Source organism: Eptesicus fuscus, chromosome 6 (genome assembly GCF_027574615.1).
Source record: "Eptesicus fuscus isolate TK198812 chromosome 6, DD_ASM_mEF_20220401, whole genome shotgun sequence".
NCBI classification, from domain to species: domain Eukaryota; kingdom Metazoa; phylum Chordata; class Mammalia; order Chiroptera; family Vespertilionidae; genus Eptesicus; species Eptesicus fuscus.
In genome coordinates, this window is record NC_072478.1 from 5,006,588 (window position 1) to 5,023,980 (window position 17,393).

Consider the following 17,393-nt stretch of genomic DNA (forward strand, 5'->3'; position numbering starts at 1 on the left):
TAAATGTCGCCTTTACTGATCGAAGAAAATTAAAGGAAAACACGCGCGGCCACGTTTTGTTCTGCGCTGACTGCTGGGCTGCATTCCGGCTGAAGCGCACACTCAGGTCGGAGTGTGACCTGCACTCTCCGCGGTGGCCACCCGCCAGCCTCCCAGCCGCGGCGCACAGCGGCACCCGCGGTCCAGGCTGGACCGCACCGGGCCAGGGGCGGAGCTGAGGTGCGGGGGGCGGCCCCAGGCGCCTTGCCCGCCCCGAGCCCCGCCCCGCCCCGCCCCGCCCGGCCAGGCCGCGCTCACTCCGCGCTCGCCCAGCAGAGGCCGGCGGTCGGACCCGCGCCGCAGCGCCGGAGATGCCGCGGGGCGCCGCGCTGTGCCTGCGCCTGTGGCTCTGCCTCGGACTCCTCGACGGCGAGCGCGGTGAGCTCTCCACCGCCCGCCCGCGTGCGCGGCTGGCCGCGAGGGGAGGCCCGCGAGGGGGACGCTGTCCTGGGGCGAGTGGAGGGACCGCGCCGACGGGGGGCGGGCGGGGAGCTGGGCACCCGCAAGCCCGGGCGCCAGGGGAGATGGGGCCGGGACCAGGGAGCCAGGCACGGACAGGGCCCTGCGGGTCGGGCCCGGCCGCCGGGAGGGGAAAGGGCGGGCCAGGCACCGGGCTCCCGCGGCACCGCAGCGCAGGGACGGTGCCGGGGTTCCCGACCTCGCCCCGCCGTCCGTGGCTCCGCTCCCTCGGGCCGGGCCTGCTCGCGCCGCGCTCTCGGCTGGCCCTTCGCTGCCGTCCTCGCCCCCCGGGGAGCCCCGGGCCGCCGACCCGCGCGCCCAAGACCGTCCCAGGGCTACGGGGCGGCGATGCCCGCCGGCCGCCGGCCGCGGTGCGCACTTCCCGACGCCTCGGGTCCGCGCTCGAGGTCGGGCCCGCAGGGGGCGCCCCGGGCAGGCGCCCGCCTTCTCCAGAGGCCGGGGCTGAGGGGCGGGGTTCGGGTGAACCCCCCGTCGCTGCGGCCCGGCGCCGTCGGGAGGACCGTGCGCAGGTGCGCGCTGGGATTTGAGGCGAATCTTGAGTCCGCAGCTTGTAAGCCCTGAGCCCGACGGAGGAGGCAGGAGGCCGGCCCGCCCGGGCTTTGGAGGCGCAGGGACCTTGAAGGCCGAGCCAGGAGCTGGCCCAGAGCAAGGGCCCCCCGGAGGGTCTGGTTGGTGACGGGAGGCTGCGCTGTGGGTGGAGGGAGAGGGGAGAGGGGAGCGGCGGCGAGGAGGGCAGAGGGTGGGGCTGGATGGAAGAGCCGGGATCAGAGGAGCGGGATTCCGCAGCAGCCCCGGCGACCTGGAAGCCAGGGGGTAGCCCTGGTCCCCAGCGGTGGGGGAGGTGCTGGGAGGTCTGAAGGGAGCGATGGGAGCTCACCATTTTGGAAAACGGGGGCAGTAAATACCGGCTTTGTAGGCTTCGTCTCTTTTACTAGGAAGCCTCACCAGGGAGTGAGACCCATTTCCTAGAGGGGCGCGTAGGCGAGGACAGGTGTAACTTCTCCCCCGTCCCAGGCAGCCAGGCCCTTGGGAGCAGAGCCTCAGGGGCTGAGGGAGGCGTGGGGGAGCCTGAGAGGCAGGAGGGGGCATCTGTCTGGGCCTCACGCTGGACCCATCTGAGCTGGCCCCGCCACGCCTGGCTCTCCTCACCCCCTGCACCCAGCCGAGGGCCGGGCTCTCTCAGGGGCTCCGGTGTTTGTTGAGTGGCTGAATGAGCGTAGGAGGGGAAGTGCATGGGTGCCTGGTTGGACGGAGTGGGTGGGAGACCGCCTTGGGGAGACATCTGGCAGGCAGCTGGGTGTGGTGAATGAGGGAGGCTCGGCTGGGAGCTGAAGGGGCGCAGAGGAAAGGGCCCAGGATGGAGCCCTCTCCCGGAGATGGGAGCACTGCAGGGCGAGAGCCCCAGGAGAGGCTGGTGTCCTGCGGAGGGAGGAGGGACAGCGTGAGGCCCCTTCTGCGCTGAGCACAGGCTGTTCTTGCCAAAGCTGGGCAGCTGGGCAGCTGGGCAGTGACGGGGAGGGAGCCATGGTAGCTGATGGAGGCGGTGCCCGGGCTGGATCGGGGCTCGGCTGGTGGGAAGATGCCCACGGAGAGTAGAGGAGACCGTTGCTGGCTCCTGAGCCCTGCTCCTGCCCCAGCCACGCTGTGGGGAGGACCCGGCCTGATGGGGGTGGGGGTGGTGGCTGGAGCAGAAGCACAGACACTGGGTGAGTGTCAGCCCAGCCAGAGTGGGCGGCCGGCGCCGGCAGGTGAGAAGCCTAGGGGCCCCGAAGCGGACCTCTCCAAGGTGCTCTTATCCTAGTGCCAGACCCTGTCCCCGCTCCCCTGAGCCAGTCGCTGGACGGCCTTGGCGCCTCTCTGCCTCTCCCAGGTGCGCAGTGCGAGGGCTGGCGAGTCCTGAGGGCTGTGCTTGGGCTGGACTTCGTGGCCTGGCGTCTCGGTCCCGTTTCCAAAACGTTGCTCTCGCAGGGTCCCTGTGGGGGCAGGGGGCCGCGGTCGGCCTGAGAGGCTTTGACGCGTGGGCTTAGTCTGGAGAGGCTGTCTGCACCTCGGGACAGCGGGCAGTCAGCTCAGGGACATGCAGAGGAAGCAGGTGACACTGGGCAGCTGTACTGGCCCCTGCTGTGAGCTGCGTGGCACTGGCCGTCCCAGCTGTCCCCTGTCCCAGCTCCTCAGCCCGAGCCCGAGCCATGTGCTCGGGACAGAGGGGTGGGATGGGGCAGGGATGCAAGCTGGTGCAGGCAGGGTGTGGGCCTGGGCCCGCTGACTGGGCGTCTGTGGCGCACTGGCCCCGCTCCGTGCTCCGGGACATGGATGTGGGATGTAGGTGCCGCTCACCAGCCTGGGTCAGTGTGGCTGAAGGGCCCTGGCGCCCAGAGCACAGTGGTCGTGAGGTGTCACAGGAGACGGGCCAGCTCCTGGCTGTGCCTCCCACACCCCGCCCCAGGCTGTGCCTTCCCCACCCAGAGAAGGCTCCTGTGGTTCTGTGCGTCGCACGCTGTGGTGCTCAGGGGGGCCCGGGGGGCCATGGACCCGGACCCGTCCTGCAGCGATTTCCTGGGTGTCAGACCAGCAGGAACACAGACGGGGCCTCAGACGTCTGGCACAGGGACACAGGTGCTCGCTGACCCCAGGGCGGCCCAGCTGGCGGCTGTGGCTACACAGGAAGGCAGCGGCACTTCCAGCCCGGAGCTTCCTGGAAGGTCTGCAAACTCAGGACAGGGGATTCCGGGCAGTGCAGTGGAACCCCCAAAACCCAGAGACGGGAAAGCCCAGACGGTGTGTGGGGCTACGTGGGTGGTTAGATGAGGCTGGCGTCTGGGGTTGGAGGGAAACGGGACAGGCGGAGGTGACAGGAGCCCGCAGCACGTCTGGAAGGGGAGGTTCTGAGCAGGGAGCACCTGGCCAGGGTCCACGAAGGCATCGCCAGAGGCACGGACCAGATGCCAGCCACAGCGGGGGCTGCGTGCGAACCAGGAGTGCACATGGGAGCAGGCCGCCGGGGCTGGGGATGGTGGGACAGTGGGGCGAGGGCCAGTGTGGCTTAAGCAGCAGATGGGGGCCCTGGGAGGAGGACCGATGTGGGAGAGGTGGGGTGCCCCCCTGGAGGCAGGTCCTCTGGGGGAGGTGTCCAACAGGACTTCCCGGGAGACCCAGTGGTGCGGTTTGGCAGGTAAGGAGAGGAAAGTTGGGAGCGCTTGAGTAAGAGGGGGCTGAGGGCAATCGGGACCCAGGGAAAGTATATGGGTCCTGGCTTACACCCCTCCTGCCGTCGTCTGGGTGTTCTCCTCCACGGCAGATTTCTTTCCGCCCGGGCCTCGCCTGTGCCCGCAGCCCTCTGAGATGCCCCTTGGAGAGGGGTAGGCAGGGAGAGGGTCTGGAAAACCCTGCCAACGTGTCGGGTCTGGAGCCAGGGATTCCTGAGTTTCGATCCTTTTCAGACACCGGCTTCCTCTGGGATCTTGGTTTTCCGGTCAGGCCCGAGGCAGAAGTCTGGGAGAGGAAGGTGCGGGTCTGCAGCACGTTGTGGCTGAGGCCGGGCGGCCCGACAACAGGCACTCCCAGCACAGGCCAGGCCGGGTGTGGGGGGCCCCTCCAACAGGCGCAGGTCAGGGTGGTGAGTGGGGGAGACCCGCCACGTGGCCAGCGAGGTCAGCAGGGGTTCATGGGAAAGGACTTGTCGGCCACAGGAGAGGACATCCTGCCTGCATTTCCCTCTTCCTGCGGCAGGAGCCCGTGGCCCGATTTAGCAGGGGCCACCTCTGAGCCAGCTGGGCAGTCTGATAACGCCGCCTGCCCTGACCCCAGGCAGGCAGGGGCAACTGCCCAGCACAGCTGGCTGCGCCCACAGCTGTGCTGAGCTGGGAGCCCAGCATGTGCCAGGTTCCCTCCTCCCTACACCCCTCTCCTGGGGTACTCAGGCAGCCCCACTCCCACTCGGCCTCACCACCACTCCCTGCTTCCCAAGATCGCCTCCGTGCTGTCCCAGAGCCACCGCTCCATTGCCTGGAGCATCCTCCCGGTCACCGGGGTTGTGAGTTGGACCCTCGGTCAGGGCACATACAAGAATCAACCAATGAATGCACAAATAAGCGGAACAGCAAAACCTCTCTCTCTCTCTCTCATCAGTAAATTTAAAAATAAATTTAAAGCAGAGCCCTGAGCCTTCAGTGGCCCCCAGTCCAGCTTCCTGGGGGTGGTAGAGGTGCTCATGCTGGGTCCCCGGGGCGTCCCTAGCCCCACGTCCACCTAGCACGCCCCCCAGCCCAGCGCACTCATGCTCCGCTGCCCTTCACCCTGCCTTCCTGAGGCTTCCGAGAACCCCAGGCCTGCCGGGGTGCTGCTTTGAGTGGGAGGGGCCTACGGAGGGGGGCGCGCTTCATCCCCACTGCTGGGCCCTGAGAGCCCAGAACCCAGGCGTTCAGGCGGGCTTGGGGGAAGCTCTTATCCTCACTCAGCCTGAAGCACTTACCCCGATGGGGGCTGTTTGTATTAAGCGGGGAGCGCCGGGCGCCAGGCGCACCTTCACACTTGGCCTGTCGGGCAGCGCGCCACGCCTCCGTGTAAATGGTTGATCAGTTTGCTCTACACTGTGGTGTGCGAAGGTTTTAACCTTGTGACGTGGGCTTCTGTGCCCATTTTGGAGGCTAGGAAATTAAGGCGGGAGGGAGGAAGTGGCTCACGAGGTGCTGAGCAGCTTCAGGGAGGTGACAGGTGTCGCCCCAGGTGGCCTGGGGGCCAGGGGGCTAGAAGGGGCAGGCGTGCAGGCGTTCGTCCACGTTCCCCGGGGAAGGCTCTAGAGAGGAGGGTATGTGGATCCTAAATGTCTGACGACCTTGGGGACATTTTCACCTTCTACCCCGGAGACCTATCAAAAGGCCGCTCCGGCCGGAACCGGTTTGGCTCAGTGGATAGAGCGTCGGCCTGCGGCCTCAAAGGTCCCGGGTTCGATTCCGGTCAAGGGCATGTACATTGGTTGCGGGCACATCCCCAGTAGCGGGTGTGCAGGAGGCAGCTGATCGATGTTTCTCTCTCATCGATGTTTCTAGCTCTCTATCCCTCGCTCTTCCTCTCTGTGAAAAATCAATAAAAAAACAAAACAAAACAAAAAATCAATAAAATATATTAAAAAAAAGGCCGCTCCGCACAGACGCGTCTTCTCCCAGGTCTACCCCTGGCTGCTGTGCCACCTCAGGGCAGGGCACCTCACCTCCACCCCTGCCACACACTGGGTGCTGTCCCTTTGTCCCTGAGATCCTCCAGGCCGGTCAGGGCGATCCCTGCTGGGGTGACACCATGGAAAGGCCCTCCTAGTCTTCGCATTAAGGAAGTCAAGGGCAGTGAGCCGGTCCTGATCTGGGGCCCCTGGGAGGCACTCAGCTTGCTGGAGGGGGCACCAGGCAGCTGGCAGGTATCAACGCTGCTGGAGGCTCACAGGAGGAGTACAGATTCTGCCCCCAAACACTGGGGGAGCAGGGAACGGTCTTAGGCAGGAGAGGGTCTTGTGTTCTAGAAAGATCCTCTGACCATTTAGGTCTCAAGCAGTGGGGAGACACTGGTGTGTTGAGTCGGGGGGTGGGAGGGAGACATGGCCAGAGGCGGGGGCTGGGGAGGGGCAGCCTGAATGTCTACAGTGCCTGGAAGGTGTCCCTTGCAAGGCGTCTGAGCGCAGAGACTTTGCCAGGGGGGCAGGGAGGAGAGGGGCAGCCTGTATCCCCAGCCCCCGTCTCTGATGCTGGACCTGAGAGTGGCCGTGACTTGGCAGCCACTGGCTGAGGGGTGAACAGAGTCCGGAGTGACTGCCACTAGGAGGGGGGACCTCATAGGAGGGAGCGCGGTGTTTCCAGGTGTGGACGAAGGATGAGCCCATCGGGTTCAGGCCTTGACATTTCGTAAACTGCAGAAATGCAAGCATTGCAGACCCGTGTGGAGGAAATAGTAGCTTCCGTAATCCTGTCCCCAAAGTAATCTCTGACTCGCAAGTTAACTAAGTCTGTGCCTTAGTTCTCTCATCTGCGAAATGACGAGAATAGAAGGCACCGGGGAGGGGCGGGGGGAGCGGGATTAGAGATTAGAGGGCCGTGTGCTTGGCAGGCCAGCCCACAGAAAGTGCTCACACGTTTGCTGTTATTGTCCTAACAGGATGTATTGGGGGTAAGCAGAATTAGGGGTCAAAGTGTAGGAGCATTTTAAAATTACTGTGAGGCCTGTTTGCCCACATCCTTGCCAATGCTGGGAATTCTCTATCCTTTTAACACTTGCTCATGGGGGGGCTGGGGGGCGCGATGCGGGGAGCAGGGGTGCACGGCGTGTGCCCCGTGGCTGTCCCCAGTGGTGGGTGTGATCTGGTCAGCGTCTGAGGGCTGAGGGGCAACCAGCAGAAGACCTATGAGGAGCAGGGCCCCCCAGGACTGGAGCTCAGCAGAGCTGCCGGGGATAGTGGGGAGCTCAGAGGTGGCCTCGAAGCCCCGGGGTGGGCTGCCTCTAGAAGGAGGGAGCACAGCGGGGAGCACATGAGTGGGAAGAGCAGGGCCCCAGAGCCTGAGGCTGGACCTGCGACCTGGGCCCTCTTCTGTGGCCTCATCTCTCCACTGTATGGCTCAGGGTCCTGCCCTCTGGCCTTTGCACTGGTCCCTCTGTCCTGTGTGTCCTTTTCCTGGGCCAGCAAACTCCTACTCAGTCTGCAAAGCCCATTTAAGCCCAGTGAGCACTCCTCCCACCAGGAGGTGCTCCATGGCCCCCTTCCCAGGTACTGTGACCGTGGCTCAGGGTCCCAGTGCGATGCAAAGCTGTGACCGGCAAAGCATCCAGCAGGCAGCAACAAGGAAGGGCTCAGTGTGCATGCGCAGTGACTGTTCTTATGGTGGTTCTTCGTGTGTGTTATGTTGTTTGTGGTCTGTGGTTCCCAATAATTCGACGAACCATTCACATTTCACAAGTGAGAAAACGGGGGCTTGGAGGAATTGACTTGTCCACGTCCACACAGCCAGAGAGTGGCTCTGTGGTGCACGCAGCCAGGTTCGGGGGGACCCTCCCACCCCAGCCATCAGCCCTGCAGGTCAGGGGTAGGAGGACTAGTGGCCTCTTGACCCTCACCCTTCATCTCTGAATGCACAGAGGCTTCCAGCCAGGTGGGGGGACTCCAGAACAGAGCACCCCTGCACCTTCCCCATGTCCGTACGCAGGCTCTGGAGCAGGTCTCCCCCACCTGCCCAGCCGTAGGGCCAATGCACGGAGACCCCAAGCCCAGCCCCACATGGCCAGCTGTCCCCCGATGCTTCTCCCTCAGCGCCTCCAGTCTGCAGTCACTGGCCTGACCCTGCTGCCTCTGTCCTCCTGGGCACAGGTGCTGCGACTGGTGACTGCCACACAGCTCGTCACCCACAGGGGAGCAGGACACGGCCCGCAATAGCTGCTCCCCCTACACTCTGCCAGGGATGGAGAGGTACCGCTGAGGTCACAGGCCATCCTGGTGTCATCCCTGGCCAGCCCTCCTGGGCCTGGGACAGAGCCATGGGCTGTTGCCATCCTGATGCCCAGGCACAGCCTAGTGACACAGTTCAGGGCCCAGTGGGGGTGGTCTCTCAGCCTCGTCTCAGGCACCCCCCCAAGGCCCTGAGCAGCAGTAGCAGTTCTGTAGGCACGGGGAGCAGGGAAGGACAGACACACAGCCGGAGCCCGCGGGGCAGTGGGCCGGGGCCTGGTGCGCTCTGCAGGCGGACAGTAGGTATGGCTGGTGGGTTGGGAGGTGAAACTGGCCAGGAGGGAGGGGCCTTTTGGGATTGGCCTCACCCTGGAGGCCAGGCCAAGGTCAAGGACAGCTCCAGAGGACCAAGAAGGGCCAGTGAAGGTGGTTAAGAATCGCTCCTCTGGGCTGAGGAACAGATAGGAGACCGGGAAGGAGGCTGCTGGCTCTGGGTGGTGGTAGGAGAGAAATGGGTGGAGAAGTGTGAGGTGGGCCCTGGGCAGGGAGAGGCCTGGATCCGCAGGCTTGGGCTCCGCTACAGCTGCTGACCGTCACTGCTGGGGGCTTGGAGCGTCCATTTCCTTGCTGCTGACTGGACCAGAGATCCCACCCTCCCTCCCAGGCTGTGTGAGGATCAAATGAGGCAGTGAATGCTGGGCCACGGTCAGCGCTAACTCACAGGACTTCCTGCCCGTCCTGCCCACCCCCCACCCAGGACCCCAGTGTGCTGCTCCTAGTCAGCCTCCGTGCCGACGCCAGCCTCCCTGCCCAAGGCTGCTGACAGCACAGAGAAGAGGTGTGCACTCTGGCCTCCCTGACCTCGGCGCGGTGCCTGCCCGATGCTCTGCGCCTGGGGGGCCAGGGCCACTGGCCAGGGGAAGGAAGGAGCCAGTTCCTGGGCCAGGAAGAGGAAGGCAGGGGGAGTGCGGCAGAGGCCAGGATGACAGTGCTTCCTGCTGCGGGAAGGGAAGGACAGCAGGACAGACAACAGCCAGGCAGGAAGGATGCTCCCTCTTCAGGGTAGCAGGTGGGGGCTGGGCAGCATGGAGCCTCTGGGCCTGGCAGCCCTCAGGCCCGATCTGTCCAGCTGCTGAGCAACCTGGAGTACACGCGGTCCCCAGGGGTCCTGGTCATTAAAACTGGAACATCTTTTCCAGAGGAACCACAGGGTCTGACACAGTTCCAACCCAAAGGAAGACTCAGAAGTTTATTTAGCCAGCCAGTCAGCCTCCCTCTATCCTTCCAGCCACCCATTCATCCTGTGCATCTGTCTGTCCATGCATCCTTCTAACCATCTATCTGTCCTTCCATCTAGCCATCCTTCCTTCCTTCCTTCCATCCATCCATCCATCCATCCATCCATCCATCCATCCCACCCATCCCACCCATCCACCCATCCATCCATCCATCCATCCATCCATCCATCCATCCACCCATCCTTCCATCCATCCATCCATCCATCCATCCATCCATCCATCCATCCATCCTTCCACCCATCCATCCATCCATCCACCCATCCGTCCATCCATCCATCCTTCCACCCACCCATCCTTCCACCCATCCATCCATCCATCCATCCATCCATCCATCCATCCATCCATCCTTCCACCCATCCATCCATCCTTCCACCCATCCACCCATCCATCCATCCTTCCACCCATCCATCCACCCACCCATCCATCCTTCCACCCATCTATCCATCCTTCCACCCATCCACCCATCCATCCTTCCACCCATCCACTCATCCACCCATCCATCCATCCTTCCACCCATCCATCCTTCCACCCATCCACTCATCCACCCATCCATCCATCCTTCCACCCATCCACCCATCCATCCATCCTTCCACCCATCCACCCATCCATCCATCCTTCCATCAAACAAGTATTTATGGAACCTTGACTCGGTGCCAGGTGCCGTGCTAGGCACGGGGTAGTGTAGAAAAGAGGCCCGTCTTCGTTCTGACCCCAGTGAAACCTAACTGTCCAGGAGAGGAATTGGAAAAACACAACTTAGACAAACTGTGATAAGGATGAAGTAAACAACCAGGAGGATGAGATGAGGAGGTCATGGCTAAGCGGAAGGCGAGAAGCCGGCGGTGCAGGTCATGTGAGGAGGCCAACAGGAGGAGGTGCGCAATGGGCTGGGGTTTGCAAGGAGCACAGCGTATTATGGAAGAGCCTCGGGTGGCTGGAGGGTGTGAGCAGGAGAGGAAGTGGGCCAGAAGGTATGGAGAGGGGGTGGGGCCAGCCCAAGGTCAGGAGTTTGGATTTTCCTGAATGTTTAGTGGGAAGTCACTGACAGGAAAGCGCAGACATGCCTTTAAACTATCGTTAACAGCTATGTGAGGAGTGGAGGACAGGAGCGGCCGAGGAGCCATGCAGGGCGAGTGCAGCAGGCAGGCCCCAGGCCCCAGGCCCCAGGAGAGCGGGACCTGGCTCAGACGTGCTTGGTGGTGGACAGAAGGGCGGGCCGGGAGAGATGGCCATCCACTCTGTCTGGGGAGATGGACGCTATCAAAGAGGAGCCTTTGGCCCTAGCTGGTTTGGCTCAGTGGATAGAGTGTCAGCCTGTGGACTGAAGGGTCCCAGGTTCAAGTCCGGTCAAGGGCACATGCCTGGGTTGCAGGCTCGATCCCCAGTGTGAGGTGTGCAGGAGGCAGCCAATCATTGATTCTCTCTCATCACTGATGTTTCTCTCTCCCTCTCGTTCCTCTCTGAAATCAATAAAAATATATTTAAAAACTAATTAATCCATTAATTTTTTTAAAAAAGAGGAGCCTTTGGCAGGGTGGAGAGGTGTGAGTCTGGAGTTCAGCATCAGAAATGTGGAACTCGGGAGTCTCTGGGGCGGCCAAACACAGCGGTAGCTGGATCCTTTAAGCTGAAGTTGAGAGGGGTCTGGGCAGGAGATGGAGAATTTGGAGGTATCTGGACATTTAGGAGAGGTCAGTGGAGAACAGAGAGTGAGGAGGAAGATGAGGGGAGAGTGAGGTCACAGACGGCAGCAGAGAAGGGACAGCTCTGCTGCCTGCCCAGGAGGGCCCACTCGTCCTGCAGCCTGGGGGTCCTGGGAGGCCGTGGAGCAGGGGGTGGGGCTGCACCCCGTGGGAGGATGAGCACTGAGAGGAGGGGAACAGTGAGAGAGCTTTGTATGGAGGGGGGTGGGGGAGGGCCAGTGGCTGGAAGGGAGTGTAGGACCAAGGAATTGGGATTTTATTTTTTCTTATGAGACAGGAGATGATTCCACAGAGAAATATTGGTGATCAGAAGAGAAAGAAATAATCTGCAAGAGTCAGGTCCAGGGGGCTGGGGTCCTTGACCTGATGAAGGGCTTGACCTGCGAAGTTGGAGTGTCAGAGGGTTTTAAGGCCCCAGGCTGGGGGGGTGTTGAATGTGGAAAGATGGGGTGTCTCCATCTAATGGCTTCACTTCGTTAAGGCTGAGAGGGCAGGAAGGGGGAAGAAAACCCTGACCTGCAGCCTAGGCCTGGTTAAGGCCGGCCACTGGAAAAGAAAGAGGAGGTCGAAGTACTGAGCCACTGAGGGGCACGTGATGTCCCAGGGTTGGGGTGGCGGGTGAGAGGCAGTGATGGACCATGAGCCATGCTGTTCCAGGACAAGGGTGAGGCCAGAGGGTGGTGACAATGGGGAGGGGTCCCTGGCCTTGGAGTGCTGATGCGGCTGAAGGACTTAGCAGCAGTGCGACAAGGGCACCTAGCAGGAGGCAGGAGAGAAACTCAGGAAGACAGGCGCTTGGCGATGGCGCAGTTTCTGGGGAGGACCAGGAACAGGGTGTACCCGGGAAGTGAGGGGCCTTGGGGGCTGGGGGGAGGACGTAGGGATGATGACTGAAAAGGCCAGGGCTCTGGTGAGTCATCCGTGTGGATGTTGAAGTCATGGGGAATGGCCTGAGTTGAGGTGGAGGGGGCTGGAGAGCCGGGAGCAGAGAATGAGGGGAAGTGACCAAGACCACAGCCGATGACAGCTTTAGTGGGGGTGGGTGTTGCCCTGGTAGAAGGGGAGGTGGCCACAGGAGTTCTGCAGGGTCAGTGTGTGCACGGAGAGCAGTCACCACCACAGGCCAGTGCTGTCCTCAGAAAGCCAGGTTTCAGTTAAGGCAGGAAGGATGGAGGACAGTGATGTCCACAGCCAAGTCTGCTGATCGCGCAGGTCCCTGTGGCAGTGCGTGAAGACAGAGGGGCACTGCGCAAGTCAGGGCCTATGGCAACAGAGAAGAGACTCACTGGGATGGGTAGAAAGGTTGACAAGCACAATGGATGCTTCTCCTTTGATACAGCATTAGTACAGGAGGCAGATGCTTCCTTTGGTGGTGTGGTGGCCTCTAGGGAGGAAGCTCCTACAAGCTCTAGTCCCCCATCCATCCATTCACCCCCATTCACTTGTCTATCCAGTCACCTACACATCTATCCATCCATTCACCCACACATCCAACCACCTGCCACCCATCCATCAACCCACACATCCAACCACCTCCCACCCATCCACTCACCATCCATCCACTCACCCATCCACTCACCATCCATTCATCCACCAACTCATCCATCCATCCACCCATCCACTCACCCATCCATCCATTCACTCACCATCCATCCACCCACCCATCCACTCACCATCCATCCATCCATCCATCCACCAACCCATCCATCCATCCACCCATCCACTCACCCACCCATCCACTCACCATCCATCCATCCACTCATCCACTCACCATCCATCCATTCATCCATCCATCTATCCATCCATTCATCCATCTACCCATCCATCCACCCATCCATCCACCCATACATCCATCCATCCATCCACTCACCATCCATTCATCCACCCATCCACTCACCATCCATCCACCCATGCAGCTACCCGTGTACTCACCATCTATCCATCCACTCACCATTCATTTATCCACCCACCTATCTACCCACCCATCCACTCACCATCTATCCATCCATCCACTCACCATCCATCCACTCACCACCCATCCACTCACCATCCATTCATCCACTCACCACCCACCCACCCCATCCATCCATCCATTCACCACCCATCCACTCACCATCCATTCATCCACTCACCATCCATTCATCCACTCACCATCCATCCACCCATCAACTCACCATCTATCCATCCATCCACTCACCATCCATCCATCCATCCATCCACTCACCATCCATTCATCCACTCACCATCCATCCATCCACCACCCATCCACTCACCATCCATTCATCCACTCACCATCCATCCATCCATCCACCCACCACCCATCCACTCACCATCCATTCATCCACTCACCATCCATCCATCCATCCATCCATCCATCCATCCCACCCACCCACCACCATCCACTCACCATCCATTCATCCACTCACCATCCATCCATCCATCTATCTATCCACCCACTCACCATCCACCCATCCACTCACCATCCACCCATCCTCCTATCCATCGAGCAGGAGGCTGACACTGTCTGAGTAACTGTCTGCTCCATAGGAAGGGAAGCATGAACCAGATCCAAACAAGTCAGCTTCTCGGGAAGGAGGAGCACAAATGTTCTGGGCGAACGACTTCCGGGTATGAGAAGTCTGGCACTTTGGGACGATGGTGGGAGGTCCATGCCTCTCAGAGATGTGTCAGGAGATGAGGCTGCAGAGAAGGGCAGTGGGCAGAAGGGAGTGGCCTGACTTGCCCGGCTTTATCTTGGAAGCAAAGGGAAGCCTTTGACATCTTGACATCTGTGACACCTGCCCCAGCTTCATAGCTAGGGGTACCATGTGTGCCCTGGATGTGCACCCCAAAGAGGGGACCCTCAGCCTTTCTGGGGTACCCAGGGCAACGCTGCAGGCATCCCTGGGGGATTCCTGTTCCCAGGGCAGGTGGGTGCTGGCTGCTGAGGCTCTCCTCTGGTGACCTCATGCCAGCCATCGGGGGCCAGTTCTCTCGTTCCCCTGTGGTCCAAGCCTGAGCCCATCATGCCTCTTCTCGGCCGCTCAGAGGCCAGCTGTCTGCCTGGTGTGGCTTTGTTCACTTTCCGCTGCCTGGCAAATCCTACTTGTCCTTGGAGGCCCAGGTCAGATCAGCCTTCCCGATTTCTTCCCGGCCCCTCACAACGGCAGGAGGGCCTCCTCACTGTGGGGTACCCCCTCTCCAGCAGCCTGGTGTGCATGGAAGGCCAGGCACCACCTGGTGGCAGAGCCCACATGGAGAAGCCCCTGGGAGCGGAGCCCAGGCCACTTTTCCCCGTTAGGGCCTGAGGGCGGGAGGGAGCGTCCTGGCTTCAGGCTAAGGAGGGACTTCGCAGCGGTCATGGAGCCGCTGAGAGGGCTGTACGCTCCTGCTGACGGGCCTCTCTCCCCTGTCTGTACAGTGGGACTAGGTGCTTGGTGAGGGTTTTCCAGCCCTGGCCATCTTGTCCATTGGTGCTACACCAAGATCTTGGTATATGGAGGGTACTGCCCAGGGCCTCTTCCCAGGGAGGTTAGTGGTGTGCGGGATTGGGGGGGTGTAGAACCAACTGGGGGGGGCGGGCCTCGAGGAGCTGGGTTGGGAGGACAGAGGAGCTGGGCCTATTGGTGTGGAAGGGGCAGGGGCAGGGTAGTGGGCCCTGCCCCCCAGGAGGACAGGGATTGGGGGGAGGGACAGGACACAGCCCTGGGCCTCCAGCCATGCAGTCCTTTCTTCCTGTTGTCTCAGGATGGTCCTGGCAGGATACATCTGCCAGAGTGCCAGACCCAGACCTCCCGGGGCCTGCTAGGATCACACGCATGCACATACACACTAACATGTCAAAGTCCATGTATGCACATGCACTGACATGTCAAAGACATGTCACATATACACCAACCCCATAAAAATACAGACCCATGCCCACAGCTAGACACATACTCACTCTCACACACACACACACACACACACACACACACACACGCTCGCACGCACACATAGGCCATCACGCTGGTAGGAGGATGGTGGGTGAGGAGCTGAGGGTCCATGCCAGGGTCCTGGAGGGCTGGGCGAATGTTCAGCTGGGCGAGGCGAGTTATTTGTGTGTTTGGGGACAAGCCCTGTGGGAAGCATGTGGGGCTGAAGCAGGCGGAGTCGGAGGAGCTAGGGCAGCAGGTGGGGCCTGGAGGCTGGACAGAAGTTGGGGCCAAGGACACATGAGGTGGACTCCATGGGACCTGGCGGAGCATGAGGTCCTGGGGAAGCCGAGGCCTCAGTTCTGAGCATTGCGCAGGCCCCCCCACAGGCAGAAGGGAGGGGCCTTCGGGCAGATATGTGGGGTGCACAAGGCCAAGGTGACCTGCTGCAGGCCTCCCCAGTGCAGGATGAGGTTTGCAATATCCCCCGTCAGCCTCATGCTGGCAGCTGAGTCCCGTGGGGCCAGAGGTCTGGGCTGGATCCCGGCCTCAGCCAGGGCTCCCTTGGGTGGGCCCAGGCAGTAGCCATGGGCAGGGAGCGCCTACTCCTGTTGCTCGGGGCCCCTGCCCTAGGGGGTCTGCGCCTGATTGACATTGTCGCATGAACTCGTGACCCAGCGCTACACTGACCCTGTCTCCTACCCCAGGCCTGGTGAGTGGCTACTCCATGAGCCCCCCGACCCTGAACATCACGGAGGAGACACACGTCATTGACTCCAACGACAGCCTGTCCATCTCCTGCAGGTACTCAGCCCCCAGCCAGAGGAGCAGGGGCCTGGGTCCCTCTGTCTGTGAGGCAAAGGAGACGAAGAACTGAGGCCGGAGATGGTGGTGGAGAGCCCAGGAGGCAGCTCCTCCCGGGCAGAGGGGCCTTGAGGCCTAGTGGGCCTCCCTGGGGGCCTGGGAGCTTGCAGACCTGCAGACACAGGCACCCTGCACCCACCTCCCCCACAGCCACCCCTGGTCATTTCACACGGACCACAGACCAGTCACCCCGCACCCCCACCCCGGGTCACCCTGCACCCACGTCAGCAGCCGCTGTTCAGCCCAGGCCAGTTAGCCAATCTCAAAGGCCCCGGCATGTTACCCCCTGCAGCCCAGCTGTGACCGAGGCCGGCCCTCTGAGGCCAGCCTGCCGCACGGAGCCCGGAGCCAGGCGGGGGCCCGGGACTCAGTGCCCGCTATGGGCTGGGTCCACGGTGTGTGCCCCAGCACCCGGCTGGCCTGACCTCCGGGTGAGACAAGCTGTGGGCAAGCCCTGGCCCCTGGGGCTGCCGTGGAGCTCCCCTTGACCTCTGCGTCCTCTGCCAGGGGGCAGCACCCCCTCCAGTGGGCCTGGCCAGGGGCTCAGGAAGCGCCAGCCACGGGGGAAAAGGACAGTGAAGACCTGGGGTTCGTTCGCGACTGCGAAGGCACGGATGCCCGGCCCTACTGCAAGGTGCTGCTGCTTCCCGAGGCCCACGCCAACGACACGGGCAGCTATGGCTGCTACTACAAGTACATTAAGGCCCGCATCGAGGGCACCACCGCGGCCAGCACCTATGTGTTCGTAAGAGGTGAGGGGCCCCGCCCCATGCGTCCTGCAGCCAACGAGGTGACGGGCAGGGTCCTGGAGGGGCAGATGGCCCCCAACCCTCACCCTTGGCCTCCAGACCTCGTGGGACTGCCCTGGAGCCCCCACCCGGGCAGAGACCTCCCCAAGCTCCACCTGCCCTTCCCACAAACTGCGCTCTCTCTGCAGACTCCGAGCAGCCATTCGTCAACAAGCCAGGCACGCTCCTGGTCGACAGGAAGGACTCCATGTGGGTGCCCTGCCTGGTGTCCATCCCTGGCCTCAACGTCACCCTGCGCTTGGTACAGCCCCCTCACCCCCCGCCCCCCACGACCTGGCCCTCCTGACCTCTCCCTGGGAAAGGCAGCCATTGACCTGGCCAGGAGGAAGGGGGCAGCCGGGAGCTGACGGCCACCATATCCCAGCAGCCAAGCTCAGTGCTGCGGCCCGACGGGCAGGACGTGGTGTGGGATGACCGCCGGGGCATGCGGGTGCCCACGCCGCTGCTGCGTGACACCCTGTATCTGCAGTGCGAGGCCACCTGGGGCGGCCAGGCCTTCCTCTCCAACCCCTTCATCGTGCACATCACAGGTAGGGGCTGTCCCGGGCCACGGGGTCCGGGAGGGAGACTGCGGGGGGAGATGGAGACCCCAGATCCTCAGTGATGGGGCTGTAGGTGCCACAGCTGGTCTTGGGTGCCCTGTGCCCTGCACTCTGTGTGCCGTGCTGGGGAGGGGCTGGGGGGTCACTGCTCATGTGTCGCCAGGCAACGAGCTCTATGACATCCAGCTGTTCCCCAAGAAGTCGATGGAGCTGCTCGTCGGGGAAAAGCTGGTCCTGAACTGCACCGTGTGGGCCGAGTTCAACTCGGGCGTCACCTTCGACTGGGACTACCCAGGGAAGCAGGTGAGGCCGGCAGCTCTG

At 62.2% G+C, this 17,393-nt stretch overlaps 1 protein-coding gene across 1 annotated transcript in view; it reads left to right on the forward strand.

Annotated features, from left to right (window-relative positions):
- Positions 1-359: 359 nt before the first annotated feature.
- The window catches only part of FLT4 (fms related receptor tyrosine kinase 4), a 39,684-nt gene continuing 22,650 nt past the window's right edge, over positions 360-17,393 (forward strand). Inside the window, exons 1-6 of the mRNA XM_054716767.1 lie at positions 360-417; positions 15,565-15,661; positions 16,229-16,473; positions 16,659-16,771; positions 16,898-17,060; positions 17,236-17,375. Of these exons, the coding sequence (XP_054572742.1) occupies positions 15,585-15,661; positions 16,229-16,473; positions 16,659-16,771; positions 16,898-17,060; positions 17,236-17,375 (738 nt within the window). The 5' untranslated portion in view covers positions 360-417; positions 15,565-15,584. The remainder of the gene's footprint in view (positions 418-15,564; positions 15,662-16,228; positions 16,474-16,658; positions 16,772-16,897; positions 17,061-17,235; positions 17,376-17,393) is intronic.